Source organism: Symsagittifera roscoffensis, chromosome 4 (assembly GCF_963678635.1).
Source record: "Symsagittifera roscoffensis chromosome 4, txSymRosc1.1, whole genome shotgun sequence".
Classification (NCBI taxonomy): Eukaryota; Metazoa; Xenacoelomorpha; order Acoela; family Convolutidae; genus Symsagittifera; species Symsagittifera roscoffensis.
In genome coordinates this window covers 38772085-38793276 of record NC_087065.1, presented here as the reverse complement: position 1 = coordinate 38793276, position 21192 = coordinate 38772085, and the positions used below count along the sequence as shown (strand labels likewise).

General features: G+C 34.1%; 2 protein-coding genes across 9 annotated transcripts in view; one reads left to right on the top strand and one right to left on the bottom strand.

Moving 5' to 3' along the window:
• The window catches only part of LOC134844678 (uncharacterized), a 190187-nt gene that overhangs the window by 72973 nt on the left and 96022 nt on the right, over positions 1 to 21192 (top strand). The gene's annotated exons all lie outside the window — the stretch shown is intronic.
• The window catches only part of LOC134845172 (uncharacterized), a 49431-nt gene continuing 44280 nt past the window's right edge, over positions 16042 to 21192 (bottom strand). For 5 of the 6 annotated variants that reach the window (XM_063862058.1, XM_063862062.1, XM_063862059.1 and 2 more), the window contains 2 exons: positions 20751 to 21091; positions 16042 to 17435 (listed from right to left, as the gene is read on the bottom strand). In XM_063862058.1, the coding sequence (XP_063718128.1) occupies positions 17179 to 17435; positions 20751 to 21091 (598 nt within the window). In that variant the 3' untranslated portion in view covers positions 16042 to 17178. Of the gene's footprint in view, positions 17436 to 20750; positions 21092 to 21192 lie in introns of those variants that run through there. The other variant, XM_063862063.1, reaches the window with a different exon arrangement.

Here is a 21192-nt window from a genome sequence, read left to right as displayed (position 1 = left end):
CTATCATCTGCATACACCGCAGTAGCAACCGATGTTTTTATTTGGTCTATTGAGTTTATAATCATTTAAGAGCAGTGCTGAAGCCAGTTCTTGCTTTTCTTCTATCTAAGACCCAGAAAAAGGACTTGATCTACGCAAAAAAAAGTTGCAAAAAAAATCAAAAAATATTGTTGCGCCAAGATCTATAAAACTTTAAGAACTCCGCCAATGAGAGACTCAAAGTTTAGGCTGGTCCGACTTTGATAAAAAAAAGTTTATTTGTCAACTATAAGGAAAGTTTTTGGTCTATCAGACTATACTGTTCTTCACTTGCAACAGTTGTGTTGAACAACACTGAAGTAAAATCTGTCATGGACATAAAGCTCACGAAGTAATAATGTAATTATAACAAAAAAAGAAAAACTTCCTGCCTATTGAAGCAAAAAAAAACATAAACTACAAGAAAAATCGTAACACTCTAAGCAATATTTATTTTGCTTTTAAAGCTAACGTTATCACTCAATCTGCATAAAATGAGTTGAAAAAAAATGAAATTCCTTGTAAGCAGTGTCCGTCTTTGCTGCGACAACTTTAACAGTCAAAAATAATCAATGTCTGGCTGCGAAAATACGATTTTCCGGTCGCGACAGTCAAATTTTTAAAAAACCGTTTTTTTTCTCTGGCCTGTCGTGCCATCTTCGTTGCGTAAATATATATATAAAAAAATTTGGTCGCAAAAACTACCGAAAGGTACAGTTTCTTGAGTCTTCGGTAGTTCTAGCAAATGCCCAATGGTTTGAATCTTGGTAATTTTGAAAAAATACCCAACGGTTAGGGTTCAACAAGAAAGGCTGTAGAAGTTGATTGAATTCAATAAATCATGTTAACCGAAATTATTTTTAAGTAAATCACTGAAGTATATTAAAGATACCGTTAAGAAAGGTTTTACAAAAAAAAAATCAAGCATCTGATACTTTTCTAATAGATGCATATATTAAGAAAGTTATAATTTTAGACAGGTCGTTTCGAAAATTTGTAGACATTTTTTGAACAAGATGAGATATTCAAGGAAAAAATGTTGGGGACATGGAAAAAAGAAGAAAACTAGGGTCTGACTAGTTGAAAGAAGAAAAGTGACCAACAGCAAAAGCCTCTGCCGAGAAATAAACTAATAATACAACCATCTCAGACCTCAAATATCAGGGAAAAAAATAACTCAAAGAGAAGGGCGAACACTTGAAGGACTAAAAAGCAACAGAGAACAAAGAAAAAGGAGACTAATGGATATAGTCTTGACACCGATGCCAGACATAACTGAGAAGAAAAAACAAAAAAGTTGAGTTTATCAACATTGAGTGACAAAGCCGAGACAAACGGCATAACTCCAGAGACATTAAAAGATGATTCCCACAGTAGGAAAACGTTTTTTACAGAAAAAGTTAGAGCGTATTAACAAAAAAGGGGTCGACTTGAGATCAAAAGAAAACAAATGCAGCTAAATAAACTAGGGGAAAGTTTTGATACAGTGTCAACTATAACAACAGATAAAACAGAAGAGCAACGCGACAACACAAACGAGGAATTAAGTCAGGACGCTGGAGATATCAAAACGACTGGATCTTATGGGCGCCAAGTAACCATAGAAGTTGGAGAGTTTAAGCAAACTAGATCTGATACAGAATAAACTCGAGAAAGGTTAAAGAAGACAGAGAAGAATTGAAGAGGGAGATGAAGCTCGAAACATGCAAACTACTAGATCTTTTTTCGATAGTGACAAGAGCGCAGACGAGAAAAAGCGCAGCTAAAGGAAAAGGTGGAAGAGACAGACAAGGAAAGAGAAAGAAGGTTAAGAAGGGCATGGAATAGATGAAAAAGGCTACAAAAGATCGAATAGTCAACAACAGAGAATAGAGTCGTAGACAGAAACCAAGAGCAGTTATCAAATTGAAAACTCATGTGGAATACAGACAGAAAAAAAACGCGCTCCTGAAAAAACATTCACCCTTGCAGCAAGAGAGTCCGAGAAAAGAAGAAAAACAAGTAGGAATGAGGGTAGGTTTTGCGGACCAGAACCATAGTCTACCTCGAAAACCACTCATAGCAACACTGGCGCAACTCCGAATAACCATGACAGATAGAGATATCAGACACATATCACAACATCATCTCGGGAATCTTCAGCACATACGACGTTTACTCCGGATGCTACAACATGGCTAATAGCTGGGAAATGATGAATAGAACTATAGAAGCATCGGGGGCAACATAACCAAAGTTTTATTCAAAAAGCCCAGAGAGTTCAGTGATGGCTCGGACGGAAGCATTGAAACTAGAAAAAGATAACTTGAACAATGAAATACAAGCTTGCACAGCTATCTTGAACTATCTAAAGGAGACTGTACTAGAAAACGTAGAAGCTAAAAAAAAGAAGAACGGGATACAGCAGACAAAATCTTTGAAATCCTATTGAGTCGCTTTCTCTCAGAGTGAAAGGACATCAGGCCAAGATGAGTTTTGACAAGCGGAGACAAAGAGATGACGAATCGATTCAACTAATCTTAGAAAACCTAGAGAGTCTGAGACGAAGTAGCGAGCCAGAGCAAACTACAAAAGTAGAAGCGATTCAGCATAACAGCCAGGTTCTTAGATGGCTGGAAAAGCGACGAACTAAGAACAATGACGGCAATCTATCACACGCTTTCGAAAGACAATGCACCAACTCCAGAGAAGACGAGGCATAAATCAGGAGAGTCTTTGCCGGTGAAGTCAAAAAGAGACTCATACTCGCCTGGTTGCAACCTTCAACGAGGACAACAAACTTCAAAAGCATCATGTCACAAGCCAAACGACGACAGGCATAAACGTCGCTCATGTGTTTACTGTGGATCGGTAAATCACATTTCACCAGACTGCACGCTATACAGGCAAGGCATCAAGAGCCTGGGCTTTGCTCCCGAAGAAGATGACGTAAATCAGATGGACGAATTTGGATTCTACAGCGGTCTAAATACTAAGAAAGGAGCTAGATATCTTTTTTGTAGCCAGGCTCATTTTCGAATGGAAAGCTCTTCCGTTTTGAAAAGCACTGAAGAACTAAAATAATCCAAAGCATAACTGGCAGTAGCAAAAATGCAAATTACGATTTATAGGCAAGCGGAAAACTTGGACCTATAGAACAAAAACATGATAAAGGTGGACTAACAACAAGGTCTGTGAAAGCAATGTGTCAAAATCTGAACAATGGAACACAGGAACTTGAGAAACTGAACTTATAGATCAATATCAGAAGGCAGCGGTAGATGCTCTTGACAAAGTAAGCCAGGCCTAACAACGCGAGAGGTTGAGCAGAGCAAAAAAAACCGAGGCAACAGATTGGGACGCAAAAAAAATGATGAACATGTTTCAGTCTTCAGCAGAAAAGAGCCAAAGTATGTGATTTTTCAAGGTTTGAAGCAGCTGCAATTCGACGAATATGATCACTGGGAAAGCATGCGGAATAAAAAAACAAATGCTAGACTGATGACAATATTAATAGTGGCAGGACTTTAAATAATGAGAGTTTTGAGTAAAACGAATGAACAAACTTGATGAATATAGATGTATATGACGACACTTTGCGATCGAAAGGGCCTCACATCCCATTATAAGCAATCTAGACACTACTGATGACTGGGGAAGCAAAGCTGATGAGAGAAAACGGTTGGGACACGTATGCTTATGAGTCACACGAGGTCATGCTGAACATTGATGACATCAATATCTTTGCGAAAGCAGTTATATTTTGTGACATTGACCTGACAGAGCAGATTGTCAAAGAAATGGAGGAACTGAAGGTGAATAATATCGAACAATGCGCTCTGATTGAGCATGACGTCTTGCACCTACATACGGAAGCAGATGTGTCAGCTAATTTACGGGACATCAGTGGCCAAAAAAAGTCATTGAAAGAGTTTCTAGATACGGCAGTATTCTTTAGCGGGATCCCGATAGAAACCTGGTCGGAAATGGGATCCAACAAAGAGAACCCACATGGCTCCAGAATACACTCATCAGCGTCGGACAAAGGTGCGCCGAGGATGTTAGGCAGAACTCCTATTTTGGTACTGAACATGGGTTGAAACCTTGGAGAATCTAGACGTTGACACAAAAACAGAGAACTTCGAAATTCTTGAGTACGAGTGCAAAAATAAAGGCTAACGAGTCCGCGGTTATTAGCTTAAGAATAACAAACTACAAGTATTTCAGCAAAATTAAGCAGGTATGCGATGTTTCCAACTCTAATTTTCAAAATTTTGGCAATTTTCTTCCGCAATTATTTAATTGGAGGTTATCTTCCCTACCGAAGCGTCACGATGAAACTAAGAGTTCAGCAAAATAAAGACAAGTTTATTCTGCATTGACCAGAAGTAATAGAAAAAACCTTCCTTAATCAACTTTTATTTCTTTTTCATTTTTTCATTTGTGAAAATATTGACAAACTTTTTCTTATAAGTTTTTTAAAAATATCATTTTGGAAAATTAAAATCAATTATACGCTCAAAATAAAAAAAAAACAAGTATGAAAATATCCAGAATGAAGATTTTAGCAATTTAATGTCTGATCAGTCTATTTTTAGAACAAATTTTATATTGACACTGAGGCATTGTTTTGACCAGAATCAGACACAAAAAATTGCCCCACACCGCACATTTGTTTCACTATGGTTCGGCATAATAAACAAGAGCACGGAAAATTTAAATTGAAATTATGAAAATTTGAAATTGAGAAACATTGTTGATCAAACATGCGCGCGCTTGGTATTTTTCAACAATTATTTCTAAATTTTTCTTCAGGCCCAATTTTTGAACTTATAGTGACATTTTTTTGTCATTCTTTTTGTTGGATGAGGAAGAAAAATTCACATTTAGAATTATTTTCCAGTTTTTCTCAATTTTTTTCTCACTTTAAGCAAATACTTATTGAGCGATCTTTTAGAGCAGTCAAACAATTCATTCAAAATTTTGCCCTGATACGATCAATCTTATATTGAATTGCGAGGTATTGAATTGCTGAGCTACGAGTAATTGAATTGCTTGAGATATTTGTTGAAAAAAACGGATGAAATTTTTATGGCAGTCGAAACTCTGCTAAGACTTTGCGTATAGAAACGGTGGATTGGAAAAAAATCCCACGCTGCTAAGTTTGCGAAGTTTCTAAGAAAAAACATTTGTTCCGGTCAATGAAATTTACGAGGAAAATTTGTTTCCGGGTTGGTTTTAATTTTCCAAAAAATTGTTCCACGCTAACTCAAGTCTAACAAATAATCATTAAAAAAGAGTCGAGTGATACATCATAATGAAGTCTTTTGAATTGTCATTTAATTTAAACCAAAAACTTTGTGAGCGTATTCTGTATCAAAAAAAACTTAAAATTTCTGATTATAAGTCTTCTTTTGAGCGAGTAAAGAAAAAAAATAATTGACAAAATTTTTAAAAATTTAACAAAACGGCAAAAAATTGAAGTTAGCTCCCGTAAAACTTCATTGTTGAATCATTGCTTCTTTGGCCACGAGAAATTTGAGAGTTTTATAACAAAACAACTCTGCAGAAAAACAGAAGCATAAAAAATTATCTGAAAAAATTGACATTTCATAAAGTTTTTATTTGTTAGTTGCTTAAATCTTTCTTCATATAGTTTTTTAAATGTGTTCGGAACTTTGTGTGGTACTTGCACAACAACATGCTGCTTTTTTCAGCCGAAAAAAAGTTTTCAATCAGAAATCAGTTTTTATTCCACAACAAAAATGAATGTAAACAAAAGAACCCAAAAAATGCAAAATTGGAAACTGAGACCATCGATTGGTTTAAACTAAAAACAAATTTGAAAAGTTAGTCAGCAAAAAAAATTGTTGCGCAAAATCTCTAAAAAGCAAAGACTATCGCTACTGGCTGATTCAAAATTTAGGTTTAGCGGATTTTGATAGAATTTATAGTTATTAGTCTTTACCAATTTCATTGCTTTCAACATACTATAGTGTCCTTCCTCTGCAAAACTTTTCTAAATTTTTACTCAAAACAGCGTATTTTAGTTTGCTTTTTTAAAATCAAAATTCGTCTGTTTAGACAAAATTAAAGTATAGTTTCTCATGAGCCAGATTGTTCATGCATTGATCATTGATATTTAATTACTAAAACAATAGGAAAACTTCCTGCTTTGTGAAACAAACAATTCAGACAAACAGAAAAAGTTTACATTCTCAGCAATTTCTTCTGCTATTGAAATTAATTTTATTAATTATTCTGCATAAAATGGTTGCACCGAATTTGCAAACATCAAACCGAAGAAATGATTTGATTTTTGCAAAAGTTGAGCCGGTCAAGCAGTGTCCGTCCTTGCTGCGACAACTTTTTTGACTCACTAAATCGCAATTTCTGCATTAGATTTTTCCACGTGGGCTCAACTAAATAAAGGAGCGTAACGAAAATATATGGAAAATTTTGAAAGTTTGAATTGAAGAAACGTTTTCCATCAAACTTGCGGTTGGCATTTTTTGTCAGCTGAAATTGCATATAAATTAAATCACAAAAAAGATGATTATTTACTTATTGAGAGAGTTGAAACCCTGAGGCGAAATGGGTTTTATTTCCAAAGGTGCACTCATAATCAAGTATTTTTTGTGAAACTTTTTTCATATAAAAAAAATTTAAAATCAAAACTGATGTTTTTTGGTGTAACATCGGCGCGGTTGTTAGATTAAATCTTTTTTCTGTTCCTCGTTTTAGAGTTTATATTGATTAAGTTGAAGTCGGAAAAGTCTTTTTTGAAACTTGTTACGAGCCTGACTGAAACTTCTTCGATTGATGTCAAATTTGGTCTAATCACCTTTGTTAAAACAACTTTAAAATAAAAAAAACAATGTCTGGTCGCGAAAGTATAGATTTGCCGGTCGCGATAGCTAACTTTTTAAGAAATTGTTTTTTTTCTCTGTCCAGTCATGCCATCTTTGTTGCGTTAATATGTAAATAATTCTTTTTGGTCACAAAAAATGAATTGGGATATTGAATTATTCAATTGACAAGAAGTTTTTCAACTAGAGCCCATTCGGTAAGCTATGACCTACTTGCAAAAGCGCACTTTGGAAATTAACGGCACCTTTCATAACCGGAGTTTCACAATGCAAGTTACAAGTTAAAAAATGTTTATCATAAAACGACTAGAAAAAGAAAACACAAAAAGCTTAAAAAAACAAGTTATACTTTTTTATGTGAAATCACTGACCTAACTTTTTATATGCTTTTGAACAACAATTTATTTTCTTCTAAGACAGGACCCAGTTATACATTTAAATTGAAAAAAAAACCCACACACCTCTGTGATTAGATCTAAATTATGGACAAAATGAAACCTTGGCTCCTACTAGTCTGATCAGCATTAAAACTAGAACAAATTTATACAAAGCACTGAGGCGTTGTCTCGATCAAAATCAGAAATAAACAAAGATATCCGGTTGTCGTAGAAAATTGCCAAAAAAAATTATTTATCTGTTTTTTTTTGTTATGCGTGATGTGCTAAAAAGATCCAAAGCCAAGCATAAATACTAGGCAATTTTAATTTTTATACTAAAATAAGCATAATGGAAAACAGTGTTCTTCGTAAAATAACTAATGAAAAACGATTTTTTTGGAAGACTTCTAGATTTTTTGAAATCTTTTTTTTGGCAAGATGAAGAAAGAATTTTTTTTTTCAGCTTTTTCAGGATTTTTTCATAAATTGGGACTATATTTCTGTAAAAAGTATCGCTTTCAAAATCAAAAGTTCGAAATATCAAAAATTTCAAACCGGTTTTTCTCGACACTGGGAATGTTCGAAGACATTTTTGGTGTCGTTTGGATTAGGACTGAACGAATTCAATATGAATTCAAAATGAAATATAACTCATCTCAGTCCGATTTTTTTTGTGGCACATGATTTTGCGTGGAAAAAGAAAAAACTTGAAAAAAAGAAAAAAACTGAAACACAGCCGAATACAAAGTTCCTCCCCATTTTCAATGGTCAAAACCCTAACGCCATGAAATTTTTTCCACTTCGGCTTTGATTAAAAAAGGAATCACACTCATAGTTATAGGAGAAGTTATGTTTGAAATAAAGAAACATTGACCATCAAACCTTGAACATCGACTATTTGAACTTTTGAAAACTAAGTTTTTTACGCTAATCATTTTTAGTGTTTGTGAAAGACAAAATCCTACGCTAATTGTTTCGACTTTCGAAACGAAAAATACGGAATGTTTGTGCTCGGGGTAGTTTTTTTCTTCAGGCAAATTTTGAATTTTTAATTAACCATTTTTGGCCAAAATTGTTTGTATCATTCAAAATGTATTGTTGTCCTGAGTATAAAATTTGAAAAGATATTTCACCTGCGGTAGTTGTGTGTAAAATTATGGAGATTCAAAGATTGCCATTTTGGTCAATTTAGAACAACTAAAGCGCGATATATTTCGCGCTATTTAATAGTAAGCGGATATTTAAACCTTCTTAGAAACCGTTCCAAATTGGTTGTAGGAAGCTTATTTTCCATAATTGATTTGTTACTAAGAGCAAAATTTATCATTTTAATTTTGATTTGGCGTATGGGGGGATGTTTCCACAAAAAAGTTCAAATACTAGAAAAAAAGTTCAATTTATTTTACTAAAATTATTTTTTTCATGTTATTTCTGCAAAGCCCTGAATGTTCCGACTGCCTTTTAAGGTCTATGATGGAGAACCTTAAAGAGCAGTCGGAACATTCAGGACTTCGCCCTGATACGAGCAGTCTTGTTGGAACATCAGCAATAATTCATCGGTTAAATACGGTTAATTGATCGCTAAATAATTCATCTAGGATTCAAGAATAACTTATCAAAGAATTTTCGTTTTTTGGTTATTTCATCGCTGAACAAACAATCAGCGTTAATCCATGAAGAAACCTTGAAAAAGCTATGATTATCCATGGAATATCAACTCGGATAATTAATTTGAACCTAAGCCTGATAAATTTTGATCTTTTATGCCGATTAAATCAGTGTTTCAAAAATCCTTTGACCTATTGGATTTTTAAGACAAATGTGTTTCTTTTATACATACAGGAAGCGAAGCTCCCAAGGCATGCAAAGTTTGACTTATTTGTTCCAACTTTTGAAAAAAACGCAGTATTTATGCTCGGTGTGGTTTTTTTCATCGATCAAAATAATAGTGTTCAACAAATTTTTTTTATACCCCATTGAAGATATCGACTTCCTGAGTTCAAATTTAAAAAGACATTAGAAGTTTATCTCCGATGACTATTTGTAGAGTTCTGGTGAATTGAAAATTACCGAATTGGCCATTTTTTGGACTAAATTATGCCCGCTTTGAAGAGTTTAACCATAATGCTGAGAGCGTAACGCAAATTATTTATACATGGCAAATTATCTAGCATGACAAGATCGTTCCAAATTAAATTGAGGCTAGCTAATTGGTTTAACAATTTTTTATACGACTCCAATTTTCAAATAATTTGTCCAAAACTTATAGATTTTCCTTATTTACTTCTCTCAAAAATTATTCGTTTTGAAATAAGGGTCAGACTGAACCTTCAGAGCTTTGCCCTGATATACGAGCAGTCTTGTTTCAACTAGGGTCGATTTCATTGGCAGCTTTTATAGCATAACCTGAAAATTTTGTTTCAGCCTATGCATTGTTTTACTAGCATTTTGTGCTATCAGGTCAAAAATAACCTACAGAAGCTTTCCCCACTGAGGTTCCATGGATAATAATCAATTTTCGCATGCGAAAATACGGTCATTATTATCGATTATAGTTAAGCTGTGGGGACCAAAGCCCTGAATATTCCGACTGCCCGTAATTCATATCGAATAGTTTTTTGAAAAAAAAAATTGCAAGTCTATAAATTTTCAATATCAAATATCAAATTTGTCGTACGAAATTAATACAACCAATTAGCTAACCTCAATTCAATTTGGAACAATTTTTTTTGTGCGGGATAACTCACCACGCATGAATATTTCGCCATAGGCTCTCATCATTATGAATAAATTCTTCATAGTGCGCAGAATTAAGTCTAGAACATGGCCAAATTGTTAATTTTCAAACTCCAAGAACTTTACAAAAAAATGGAGGTAAAATATCTTTTTAAATTTGATTTCAGAAAGTCGAGATCTTCAAGGGCTATAACTTTTTTTGTTAAAAACTATTATTCCGTCTGGCAAAAAATGACTGAATAAAAAACCAACCCAAGCATAAATATTCCCTTTTCTTCGAAAGTCAATTCAATAATGGATTACAATGTATACAAACTTTCCAAAATGTCTGCAAAAATTGCTGCTTTTTTGCATTACTCTTAGCCTACCATTTTTTGAACCTACTGAGTATACTAAGTTTTGCTATCCGAAATCCCTCATACTTTTAACACCCCTATATTTACCACCATCCTCCCACCTTTATCTTTTTTCCCTTTCACCTTCACCTTTTCCAAACATGCCCGTCCTCTACCCCTACCCCGGGTTCACATGCCTCCCTCTCCCAACATTTATCGCCATAAGTACTTCCAAACTTGCACCGACACTTGACACCGTTGTAAGTTTTTTATGGGTGGGGGTGCTACTATGAATTTGCTGATTAAAATTCATAATCTACAACAACACACTATTAACCATTATGATCCATTAAAGTCCATTAAAATCCCTTATAATATGTTATAATGGATTAAATTGATTGCTAATATGTTGGATCTATTATTAATCCATTATGATTAATTTTTCAGAGTTTGATAGAGACACATCATGAAAATCCATTATAATTGATTTATTATCCGTGGAACCTCATTGAGGTAATTTTTTTGTCAATAATCTCAATTTTCTCAGCTTTACCTTTGCTCAACTTAATCATGCCTGAACTCGAGTTTCATAGATAAAACGCTGTTATTTTGATTTTCATTGTCTGTTTCTTTAAAGTTTTGAGCAGTCAATAGTCATCAATTTACTATATTCATTTCAGTAAAACTTCATAAATTTAGTACAATCAAAAACCGTACAACAGCAATCAATAAAAAATGTTGCATTAACTGACGTAAGGTTTAGTAAAGCTCAAAAAAAAAATTTTTTTTTTAATTTTTCATTTTCACAACTTTCACCCTTTTTTTCTGTAGGTTTTGTTTAGTTTCTTGCTGGCTTTTTTCTACCCCATCTTTTTATTTACCCTCCCCAGTTTTTTCCAAAAATCAATTTGACCTGGTCAAAAACTATCTGTCGCACTTTAGGACAACTTTTGTTTTACTTGCTTCCAAAGGCATATATAAAACTTTTTCCAGGGCGTGCGATTTTTTAAAATTTTCTGAAAACTAAATTTAAAAGCCGTTTTAAGGAAACTATGGGAAATGTTGACCAAAACATAATGTTTGCTCGGCGCGCGTTCCCCTTCAATATTAGTAAATTTGGCACCAAAAGCGCGTTTAGAAAACTTCATTGGTGGTTGGCCGAAAAATGATGTCATAAAACAATTTGAAAAATCAGGAACCCTTTGGCTGCTGAAGGGATCTATTACCTTGAGAGGGATTGAATTTTTTCCAAACGTGCACTGATAATCAAGTATTTGTAGTTAAACATTTTTTATTAAAAATCTTTTAAAATCAGAATTGATAATTTTCGATGTAATATCGGTGCGGTTGTTACATTTAGACATTTTCTGCTCAATGTTTTAGCGTCCATATTGACTACGTTGAAGTCGGAAAAGTCGGTTTTGAAACCTACTACGAGCCTAATTGAAACTTGTTTGATTGATGTCAAATTTGGCTTTATCGCCATTGCTTATAAATTCAGAGATTATAATTTTTTCTACGACTAGATTTTGAGCTCAATTTTATCGAATAGCCAGTTTTTTATCAGCTTGGCCCTGACCATGTCCCTTAACTTATTTGCCTATCATCTGCACACTTCATAAAGACAAGCGTATGTTTTTATTTGTTCCGATGAGTTTATGTTCACGTAAGAGCAGTGCTGAAGACAGTTACCTTGTTTTTTTTTCATATAAGACCCAGAAAAAGGACTTAAGGCAAAATTGAGTTAATCGGTTGAATTCAAAATTCAACAACTTTTCGAAAGAAGTTATTAAAAAAACTTGGTTGCGCCAAAGCTTAAAAAACTAAGAAAGTTTTGCCAATGGCACATTAAAAATTTAGGTTTAACCGATCTTGATGAAATTTTTGACTATCGACTATTAGCAAACTCATTGCTCTCAACATATAATTCTGTTATTACTCTGATAAAATTATATAAATATCAACTTAAAACCGCCTATTTTTTTTTTATAAAAAGTTAAAATTTGACTGTTTAGATGAAATTGAAGTCTAGTCTCTCTTGGGACAGTGTTCATGCGATAATGATGTAATTTTGCTGGAATGCGCGTCATTACAAGGCCCAACTGAACATTGGATGATCGTTGGTTTGGGAAATTTCGAATCCAAATACAAGTCTTTAACCATGTTACAAATTTGTCGGAAAGATCAAAGAAAACAAAGGAACAAAAGAAGATCAAAGGGGGCGTCCTTCCCGGGTTGACCAAAAATGCTAGTCATAGAATTTCCATATATGGAAAAATACTAATCATACACTTTCCATGCAATTCCATACGTACAGAAAATTGCATGAAAGGTCTATGATTAGCATTTTTTCATATATGGAAATTGTATGACTAGCATTTTTTCATATATGGAAAGTGTATGACTAGCATTTTTTCATATATGGAAATTGAAAATTTAGAAATTTTTCATATATGAAAATTTTATGACTAGCATTTTTTTGAAATCAGAAATCCAGCAAAATGAGGCAAAAATTACTACTTTAATTCCCATCCCATACGACGAGCAGTCTCTGAACAGAGAAGAAAAAACCAGAGAAAATTTGTTTTCTCATAGTCAATTCTCCTCACACACTGAGAAAGCAGAGGATTTCTTAATCTTATCTTAGGGGGACTCCAAACCAGGAGGGACTGCCTCAGAAAAATTAAAAAAAAAACTGTTAGCTAGTTGAGCAATCCAAAACCAGAAACAATCCACCAGAGGCATCAATATTCTGAAATTCTTCTCTTCCAATCACATCTGACATCAACATCTAAAACAGTTCCCTATAAAACACCATTTATTTGACACTCAGGTTGGAAAATTGAAACAAAAATTTAAACATCAGCAAACATTCGAACATCATAAAAATCCTAAATTATTCCCACATGAGAATTTTTAACTTTTGAGATCACTTTTGAAATCATGTATGAGAAGATGCAGTCAGAAGTTGACCAAGCTATGGCACACAGAAACACCAAATTGTACCGATTTACAAGGTAAAAACTGTGCAAAAACGTGTTTCTAGGTGCCATCGATTGGCTTACTTTCGACTAGGTCTCCTCAGATACGAATCCTCTGATGACCTTCAAAACTACTTTTGACCAATGCAAAGCGAGTTAGTAAAAAAACACAAAGGCAAAGCAGAGCTCCGCAAAATATATTTCGCGCGTTAATTGTCCGAAATTTGCCAAAATGGCAATCTTTAAACCCCCATAACTTAACAAAAAATGATCAAAGGTAAAATATCTTTAGGCAAAGGCAAGCAGTTCACATCAAGTTCATAAAATTGATGTGCTGATTTACCTATCTACGATCTGGAAATTTTGGATTCTTTTGTCAGGTTTGGTTTTTATTTCTAAAAAACGCTAGTCATGCAATTTTCATATATGGAAATTGTATGACTAGTGTTTTTTTTTTTCAAAAAACGAAAATAAAAAAAGTCAAAGTTTCAGTTGTAGCAGCCCAAAAAACGCCTAAATGTTTTGCCAGCAGTCGAAATGATTGTTCAAAGCGTTTTTTTCAAATTTTTTTTTTTTTAAAAATGCTAATCATACAACTTCCATATATGGAAATTGTATGAATAGCGTTTTTTTCATAGCATTTTTTTTCCTTTTTTTAATGAAGAGATACCATTTTTGATACCAAAACAACAATAAAATACCTTTGAAAATCAATTAAACTCATTTTGCAAAAATGTATGAAAATTCTATGACTAGCATTTTTCCATAGACTAAGTGTATAAAATTGTATGATTAGCATTTTCGGTCTATGGAGGTCAACCCGGTTTGTTGCTAAATCCGCTCTTAATTCATGAAATACACAGTTTGGTCTCGTTATGGCGCTCTCTCTTCAGTATATAATGGCGCCGAAAACGCTTTCAGATGAAATTTAGGGTCACCCAGCCAAAACTGGGTATATGAAAGTAGTTCACCTCTTTGGTTCGACGTAAAAATGTACACCTGGTGAAAACAGCGTAAAACCAAAACTCTACTGAGGAATACATGCCCTACAAACGTTTTGTTAAACTAGTGAGGTTCAAAAAGTAACAGCTTGGTCATTTAAGTTTATTTGTGAAAATTGACAGCTGTTATTCGGTTGCTTAGTTGGCGAATTATTAGTGATAATTGTACCGACTTTCGATACGAAAGTAACGGAATATTTGTGCTCGGGGTGGGTTTTTTTTTCTTCAGACAAATTTCGACTTTTTAACTAGCCATTTTTGACGGAATTTTTTTATATCATTCGAAATCTACTGTTGTCCTGAGCCTAAATTTGAAAAGATATTTCCGCTGCGATCATTTTTCGTAAAGTTATGAGGGTTGAAAGATTGCCATTTTGACCAATTTGGGACAATTAACGCGCGATATATTTCGCGCTATTAACGCGCAAGCGGAGAGTTAATCCGTCTTAAAATCGTTCCAAATTGGTTGAAAGAAGCTTAATTGCCATAATTGATTCGTTACAAGGAGCGAAATTTATCATTTTGTACTTTATATGGCGTGTGGGGGGATGATTTTCATTGAAAAAATTTCAAATTTTAGAAAAAAAAGTTTCATTTTATTTAAATTCATTTAATTTTTTTAAGTTATTACTGCTCCATAAACCTTAAAAGGCAGTCGGAACATTCAGGGCTTTGCCCTGATACGAGCAGTCTTGTTTCGTATTTGACATTGAGCGGAAGAAAATTTCAACAAAATGACTTTTCACTTTTCATCAAGTTCTTTTGGTTTTTTCCCTGAGAGTGGCGAGAAACTGTCTTTGAGTGTTTAATTTTTTTTGAATTTTTTTGACTTCTTTACGAGCAAATGTCAAGTACCACAAACAATCATGGGAAGGGTTCGAGCGTTATATAATAATAAAGTTTTTTCATGTAATTCCATTATGGGTAGTTCATAAATTTATAACCGACCGCAACAATTGTACTGCTTAGGAGATCACCATTGGACCTACAGGTCCGTTGTCAGGGTTCTCAGTCTCCTCAGACTCACATATATTATTTATAAAAAGTCTCAGTGCTAAGAAAAGAACGGTTTGGATATTTTGGTTTTTAGTCTAATTAGGAGCGAATAAAGCAATCGAGCAGGTTTATAGGAAAATAAGCTTTTACAAAGACAAAATTTTTAGCGCCATCTTGGGAAATTTTTTTTGCGCAAAAGTAACGTAGATCAATTTTTAAAAAATTTTAAACAAATTTTTTTTTGAAGAAACTCGTCTAATTTACTTTGAATATCTGTCTAATTTACTATGAATATCAAATTAATTTTCAAATGTTCATGCTTCTCATTCAGATATCTCATCACACAAGGGACAAAAACTGGGATCTACTTAACAATCTGTCCCCCCCCCCTATGGTATATACTAAAGCATCTCCACACCTATAATTAAATACAGTAAATTAGCACTTCAATTTTTTGTAGAGAAATATTTTTTTTGCATTCTGATTGGTCAAAAAATCAACCAATTTAATCTAATTACTCTCTCTTCCTTTCTCGGAAGGGGGGAAATTGTTAAGTAGATCCAAAAACCGTATTCTTTAGGTTTTTTAAAATTTTATTCTAAGTTTTGCAGGGTGAAAAAAGTACAGAATAATTTAATTTTAGGTTGTTTTTTCTTATTCAATCAAGTTTCGACTTTTAACTAAGCATTTTTGACAGTTTTTTATTTAATCTGGAATTATTTTTTTCCCGTATTTTTTTGTTCCTTTCATCAATTTTCAACCAAACCTTATTAATTTTCCTTAAAGTGGAGTCGGAACTATCAGGGCATTGCCCTGATGTACCAGGAGTCTTGTTTCAGTTTTAGTTAAATTTAAGTCTATCGGTTGTCAAACTCGATCGCTTATATATGAAATTCTTGAACTAGTCAAACGAAAACGTTTATTTTCTAAGTTCGTACAAATGCGAATGCCACAAGACCTGCAGGAATCTAATAGTAGGAATATTATAACGAACCTTGCAAGAATCTATGAGGAATCTTAAAAGATCCTACATTCGATTTCAATTGAACTAGAGTGAGCAGAGATTAAAAATTCATTTGCTAGCCTAAAAAAGGTAGAGAAAAAATTAGACACAACAGTTTCTATTATTGCTCCCTGCAGTGGTTGAAAAAATTCACCGACCCATAATTTTAATTGAAGTCTAAACCAAAGGCAAATTAGGATTTTCTCGAGGGGGAGGCGGTTTTTCAAAAAAAAAACCAAAGTTTGGTCGCTACCTTGTTTTAGGGCCAAACTGGTTTTCCGGTGAGCTCTCCCAGAGCATTAAAAAAAGCACTCTGGCCAATTTTTTTCTGCGCCACGGAATTTTTGAAAAACAAGCCAAAAAGGCGATTTTAAGCACTCTTTGGACAGTTTTGACCAAAAACTTGGGTTTTTTGGCGCTCGCTCTCACCTCAAAAAATAAGTATGCTTTGGCGTCAATGGCACCTTCAGAAAAATTGGTCGAAAATGGAGGTCTTAAAAAGTTTACAGTTAACTCAAAAGGGGCGTTTACAGTAGTTTCATGGTTTACAGGATATTTCACGGTTTGTTAATTTTAAAATAATGGTTAGCTCCAAAAAATACAGCCAATATTCATACTGCAGTCTTGTTCGGTATTTTCAGGAAGTTTCAGGATTTGTCAATTTTACAATAATTGTAAGTTCTGTAAAATGTTGTTTATTTTGCTGTATTTTTAGGAAGTTTTAGTGTTTGTCAATATTACAAAACTTGTTGGCTTCAAAAATGCAGTAAATAGTTAAACTGCAGTCCACATAAGTAAAATTATGACAGCCTTCTGTCCATCTCATATCAAGTTTATCATAACTGGTACGTTTAAAAGCAAACTGGGGTCAATTGATACTCGCTTATGATTCGAAGACGTTGGAGTGACATCTCGATAAGAGACTATGCATGTGGCTAGAAGGATACAACATTTCCACATTTCGAATGCTGATTAGATCGAGGACAGCAGGAACTGGATTTATTTTGTTGAAAGGACATTTCCAATGTTCTGTTCCAGGCACCAGACATCTGTTGCCTCGTTTTACAAATCCATTCGTAGTGATTAACTTATTTTGAAATGCCTGTTCTTGTTCTGATGTTCGCGGAAGGGGCAGAAGACCTCAAAACAAAGAAAAAGTTTTAGGCTAAAATGAACAGACAAGAACGGAAACATTGGTTTAAGTTTCGAAGAGCGAAGAGCTTTTCGGAGTCTAGAGCAGCGACGGATTCATGGGTGGCAGCGGGGGCGGACGCCTTTTTTCTAGAGACTCGACCCCCTCACCAACCAAAGGGTCCCTCCTTGGGTATATTATTTTATGACATCCATATTCTGCCGATGAACCCTAAAATTTTTTAAAGGCGCCTTTGGCACGAATAGATACAAATTTTGATGTGGAGCGCGCGCCAAACAAAACGCATTTTTGGCTCAAAAATTTCAAAGTCGCCCAAAAAGGGTAATTTCGACCTGTTGTTTTTTCTAAAATTTGACTTCGAATCAAAGTTTTTTGTCAAAATAGGGTTTTTATAGTGTTCTGGGGGGTGCTCGGAAAATCAATTTGATCAACCTAGAAAATAAAGTCGACGAAATTTTTTTGAAAATCCACCCCCACCCCCTCCCTCGAGAAAATCCTTGATTATCCCCTGGTCTAGAGGCTAAATTTTTCGAGAAACGTCGGAAGAAGTATGTATCAGTTTTTGAACGAAATTATTTTTTCGCTCATTTTAAAAAAAATTTAAGCGAAGTTTGAGCGGAACCCTAAAAGTGTTTTTGGAACTTCGAAACGTTTGAGGAAGTTTACAGCTAAACAGCCCAATAAATTCAATCGTTCAAAGTCTCAAAAAACTGTGTGAAAAGATATTTGCTTTATTGCACAGAACAACGAAAACTCAATTTTGATTGAAAATACTTGAATCCGCGTTCAGTCGTACGCATATTGGAGACAAAAATAGAATCTTGAGACTAACTTCATGCAATTAAGAAACGTTCGTTGTTTTTGTGGTTGATGATGTGTTGCTGTTAAGATTTTTTGGTATTGCTGTTAAGGGTTCCCGGGTTGACCCCCATACACCGAAAATGCTTATCATACAATTCCATACATCAAGTGTGTGGAAAAATGCTTGTCATACAATTTTCATACAATTTCTAAAAATGGTTGAAAACTGGTATAAACTTATTTCTGTGGCTGTTTGATTCTAATAAAACAGTCTGGTGATAAAAAAACTGAAGTTTTCGTTTTTTGAAAAAAATGCTTATCATACAATTCCCATATATGGAAATTGTATGACTGGCATTTTTTTGATGGCGACACAAAAAATTTTTCAAGTAATTTTGAAAATTTGGCCCAAAATTTTTTTGTTTTTTTAAACCGCAAATCGAATTTCGTACGCAAACAAACATTTTTCGCAAATTTTTTTTTGCATGCAATATTTAATATTTTGTGTGCATAACGTAGTCCTGGATACGATAAAATTGGCTTTTATTTTCTTTTCACTTAAATTTTTTTCAAAAACGCTAAAAATTCCTATTTCTTTTGTATGGAGTGTTAATGTATGTTTGGTAATGTATGACTAGATCAATGTTTGATAAATTGAAAATTCAAAAATTTAAAATAATCATCATTAAAAAGTTTTGCCAAAAAATAAAAGTTTGTTACTTTTGTTATGTGAATTGTGAAAGACAGCCAAATTCAGGTCGTTTTCTATGCATTGTAAATGCAAGACCGTCCGACCTTCTGTGTTTTGAGTAAACAAGGTCTTTGTCACTTGTGTTCGGTTGCAAACACAACCGAAAATTTTTCAGAAACTAAATTAAGAAAGAAAAATCAAAATTTTTGGTTTATGGGAAAACACCTATCATACAATTTTCATATATGGAAAAATGCTTATCATAGAGTTTTCATACAATATTCTGTACGTATGGAATTGTATGAAATTGTATGACAAGAAGTTTCTCATTTATGGAAAATGTATGATAAGAAGTTTTGGTCAACCTGGGTTTTTTTGTTGTTGTCGTTAAGGTTTTGTTGTTTTTGTTTTTGATGTTGTTGTTGCTGTTGTTGTTATTATTGTTGTTGTTGTTGTTGTTGTTGTTGTTGTTGTTGTTGTTGTTGTTGTTGTATTTGTTTGTCGTTGTTTCCAAGATTTTTTATTGTTTTTGTTGTTGCTGTTGTCAAATTTTTTTTATTGTTGTTGTTGTGGTGGTGAATTGTTCTGTTTTTTCGAGAACAGGCGATCAAAAGTATTCAAAAACAGAAGAAAGAACGCTTCCTAAGAGTAATCATAAAAATTTCGAATTATCGTAGCTTGAAAAACTTCAAAGAAGTATTCCCAAGTTGATTCGATTGGCACGCACCCAAAGCTTTATATTGGGACTCTTTAAATATACGTGTCGTATTGCAAAGTTAGCAGGAAAGATTCTTATTTTTATTTTTGGTGCGATTTCGATGAAAGGAGACTCAAAACCTTTGTGAACAACCACATGGACTCGACGAAAGAAGTTTCTGAGGCAACAACGGTCATTCTTTTCCTCCGAAAAGGCGGCTGATTACAAATCCGTACCCGAAACTTGAACTTATTTATCAGTTTGAGTTAGAAAAAAAACATTACGAGGCCAAACTGTGCACTGGATAGGCGCACAATTTTGTGCCTGTATGTTCCTGGATTCCAGAGACAAGTCTTTAAATATGTTAAAAATTTGTCGGAACGATCAAAGGAAATTAAGGAACAAAAGAAGAACAAAGGGAGCGCCCTTGTTGCGGAATCCGCTTACAATGCTCAAAATGCACAGTTTGGCCTCGTAATGAAAAGCAACTGCAGATTTCGACAATTTTGAGATCAGTTGTCAATTGTTGTTCTTTGTCACTATTTTGGTTCGAACATGATTTGCAATTTTTAGCGCTGTTCTTGCGAATTTTCGTTGCTGTTTAAGTGCTGTTTCAGAGCTGTTACAGTGCTGATTCATCTCTGTAAAATTGCTGTTTTTGTTGCTGAATAATTCTCTGATTAGAGACAAATTAACGCTGGCGAAGTACTGAAACAGTACTCTATTTTTTTTTCACTGGAACAGTACTGCAACATTACTAATCTTCACTGCAAGATCAATCCGGGTAGGCAGTAAAGTTTTTCTCAACTAAACCAATCAGAGCACTTCTTGAGCGAAACACCATGCTCAAATTTTTGAAGCTTTGCCTTAACTTTAGAAAAAATGGCATTCAACGAAACTGGAGAAAAAATCATTTGCATAAATACTCAGTAATAAGGGAAGCAACATTTAAATGATCCCTTATTTGAATGATGAAAGATGAGGATGAAAGATGAATATTTTTGCATTTTTGCCTCAAAATTCAACAAAGGCCTCAAAACTGCTCGCAAACTTCAGCCAGTTTAACAATCATGAGTCTGCAAGGAAAATATATTTTAAAAAATTAGGACTCACCTAAATAGCTGCAAATCCATTTTTCCTGTAGCGCATTTTCCAAATATAGATTTCCCGCGAACAAGTTCAACTCTGCAAACTGCACCAAATCGACAAAAGTCAGACTATTTCCTTTGGGAACGGAAAACCCACGCATGTTTTGAAGGGCCGGGATCAAACTGGAGGGTTTTTGGTGGAACGGTTGGAACATGAAAAGTACAGCGTGAGTCATCTTTTTAAGCGTGTCATATTGGTCATTGACCTCAAATGGGGTCAGAAGGATTAGGGTTCCGGTGAAGCTGCACTTCACAGCCCAGAAAGCGTCTCTCTTGAATTCGTCCATCGGTTTCGACAAACTAGAGCTGAAACAACAACGTATTTCAAAGCAGGTCTTTATATTGAGTATTTCAATATTGGGTCAAGTTCTTCACGATCGAATGTAAAAATAAAGACTTCGAGCCTT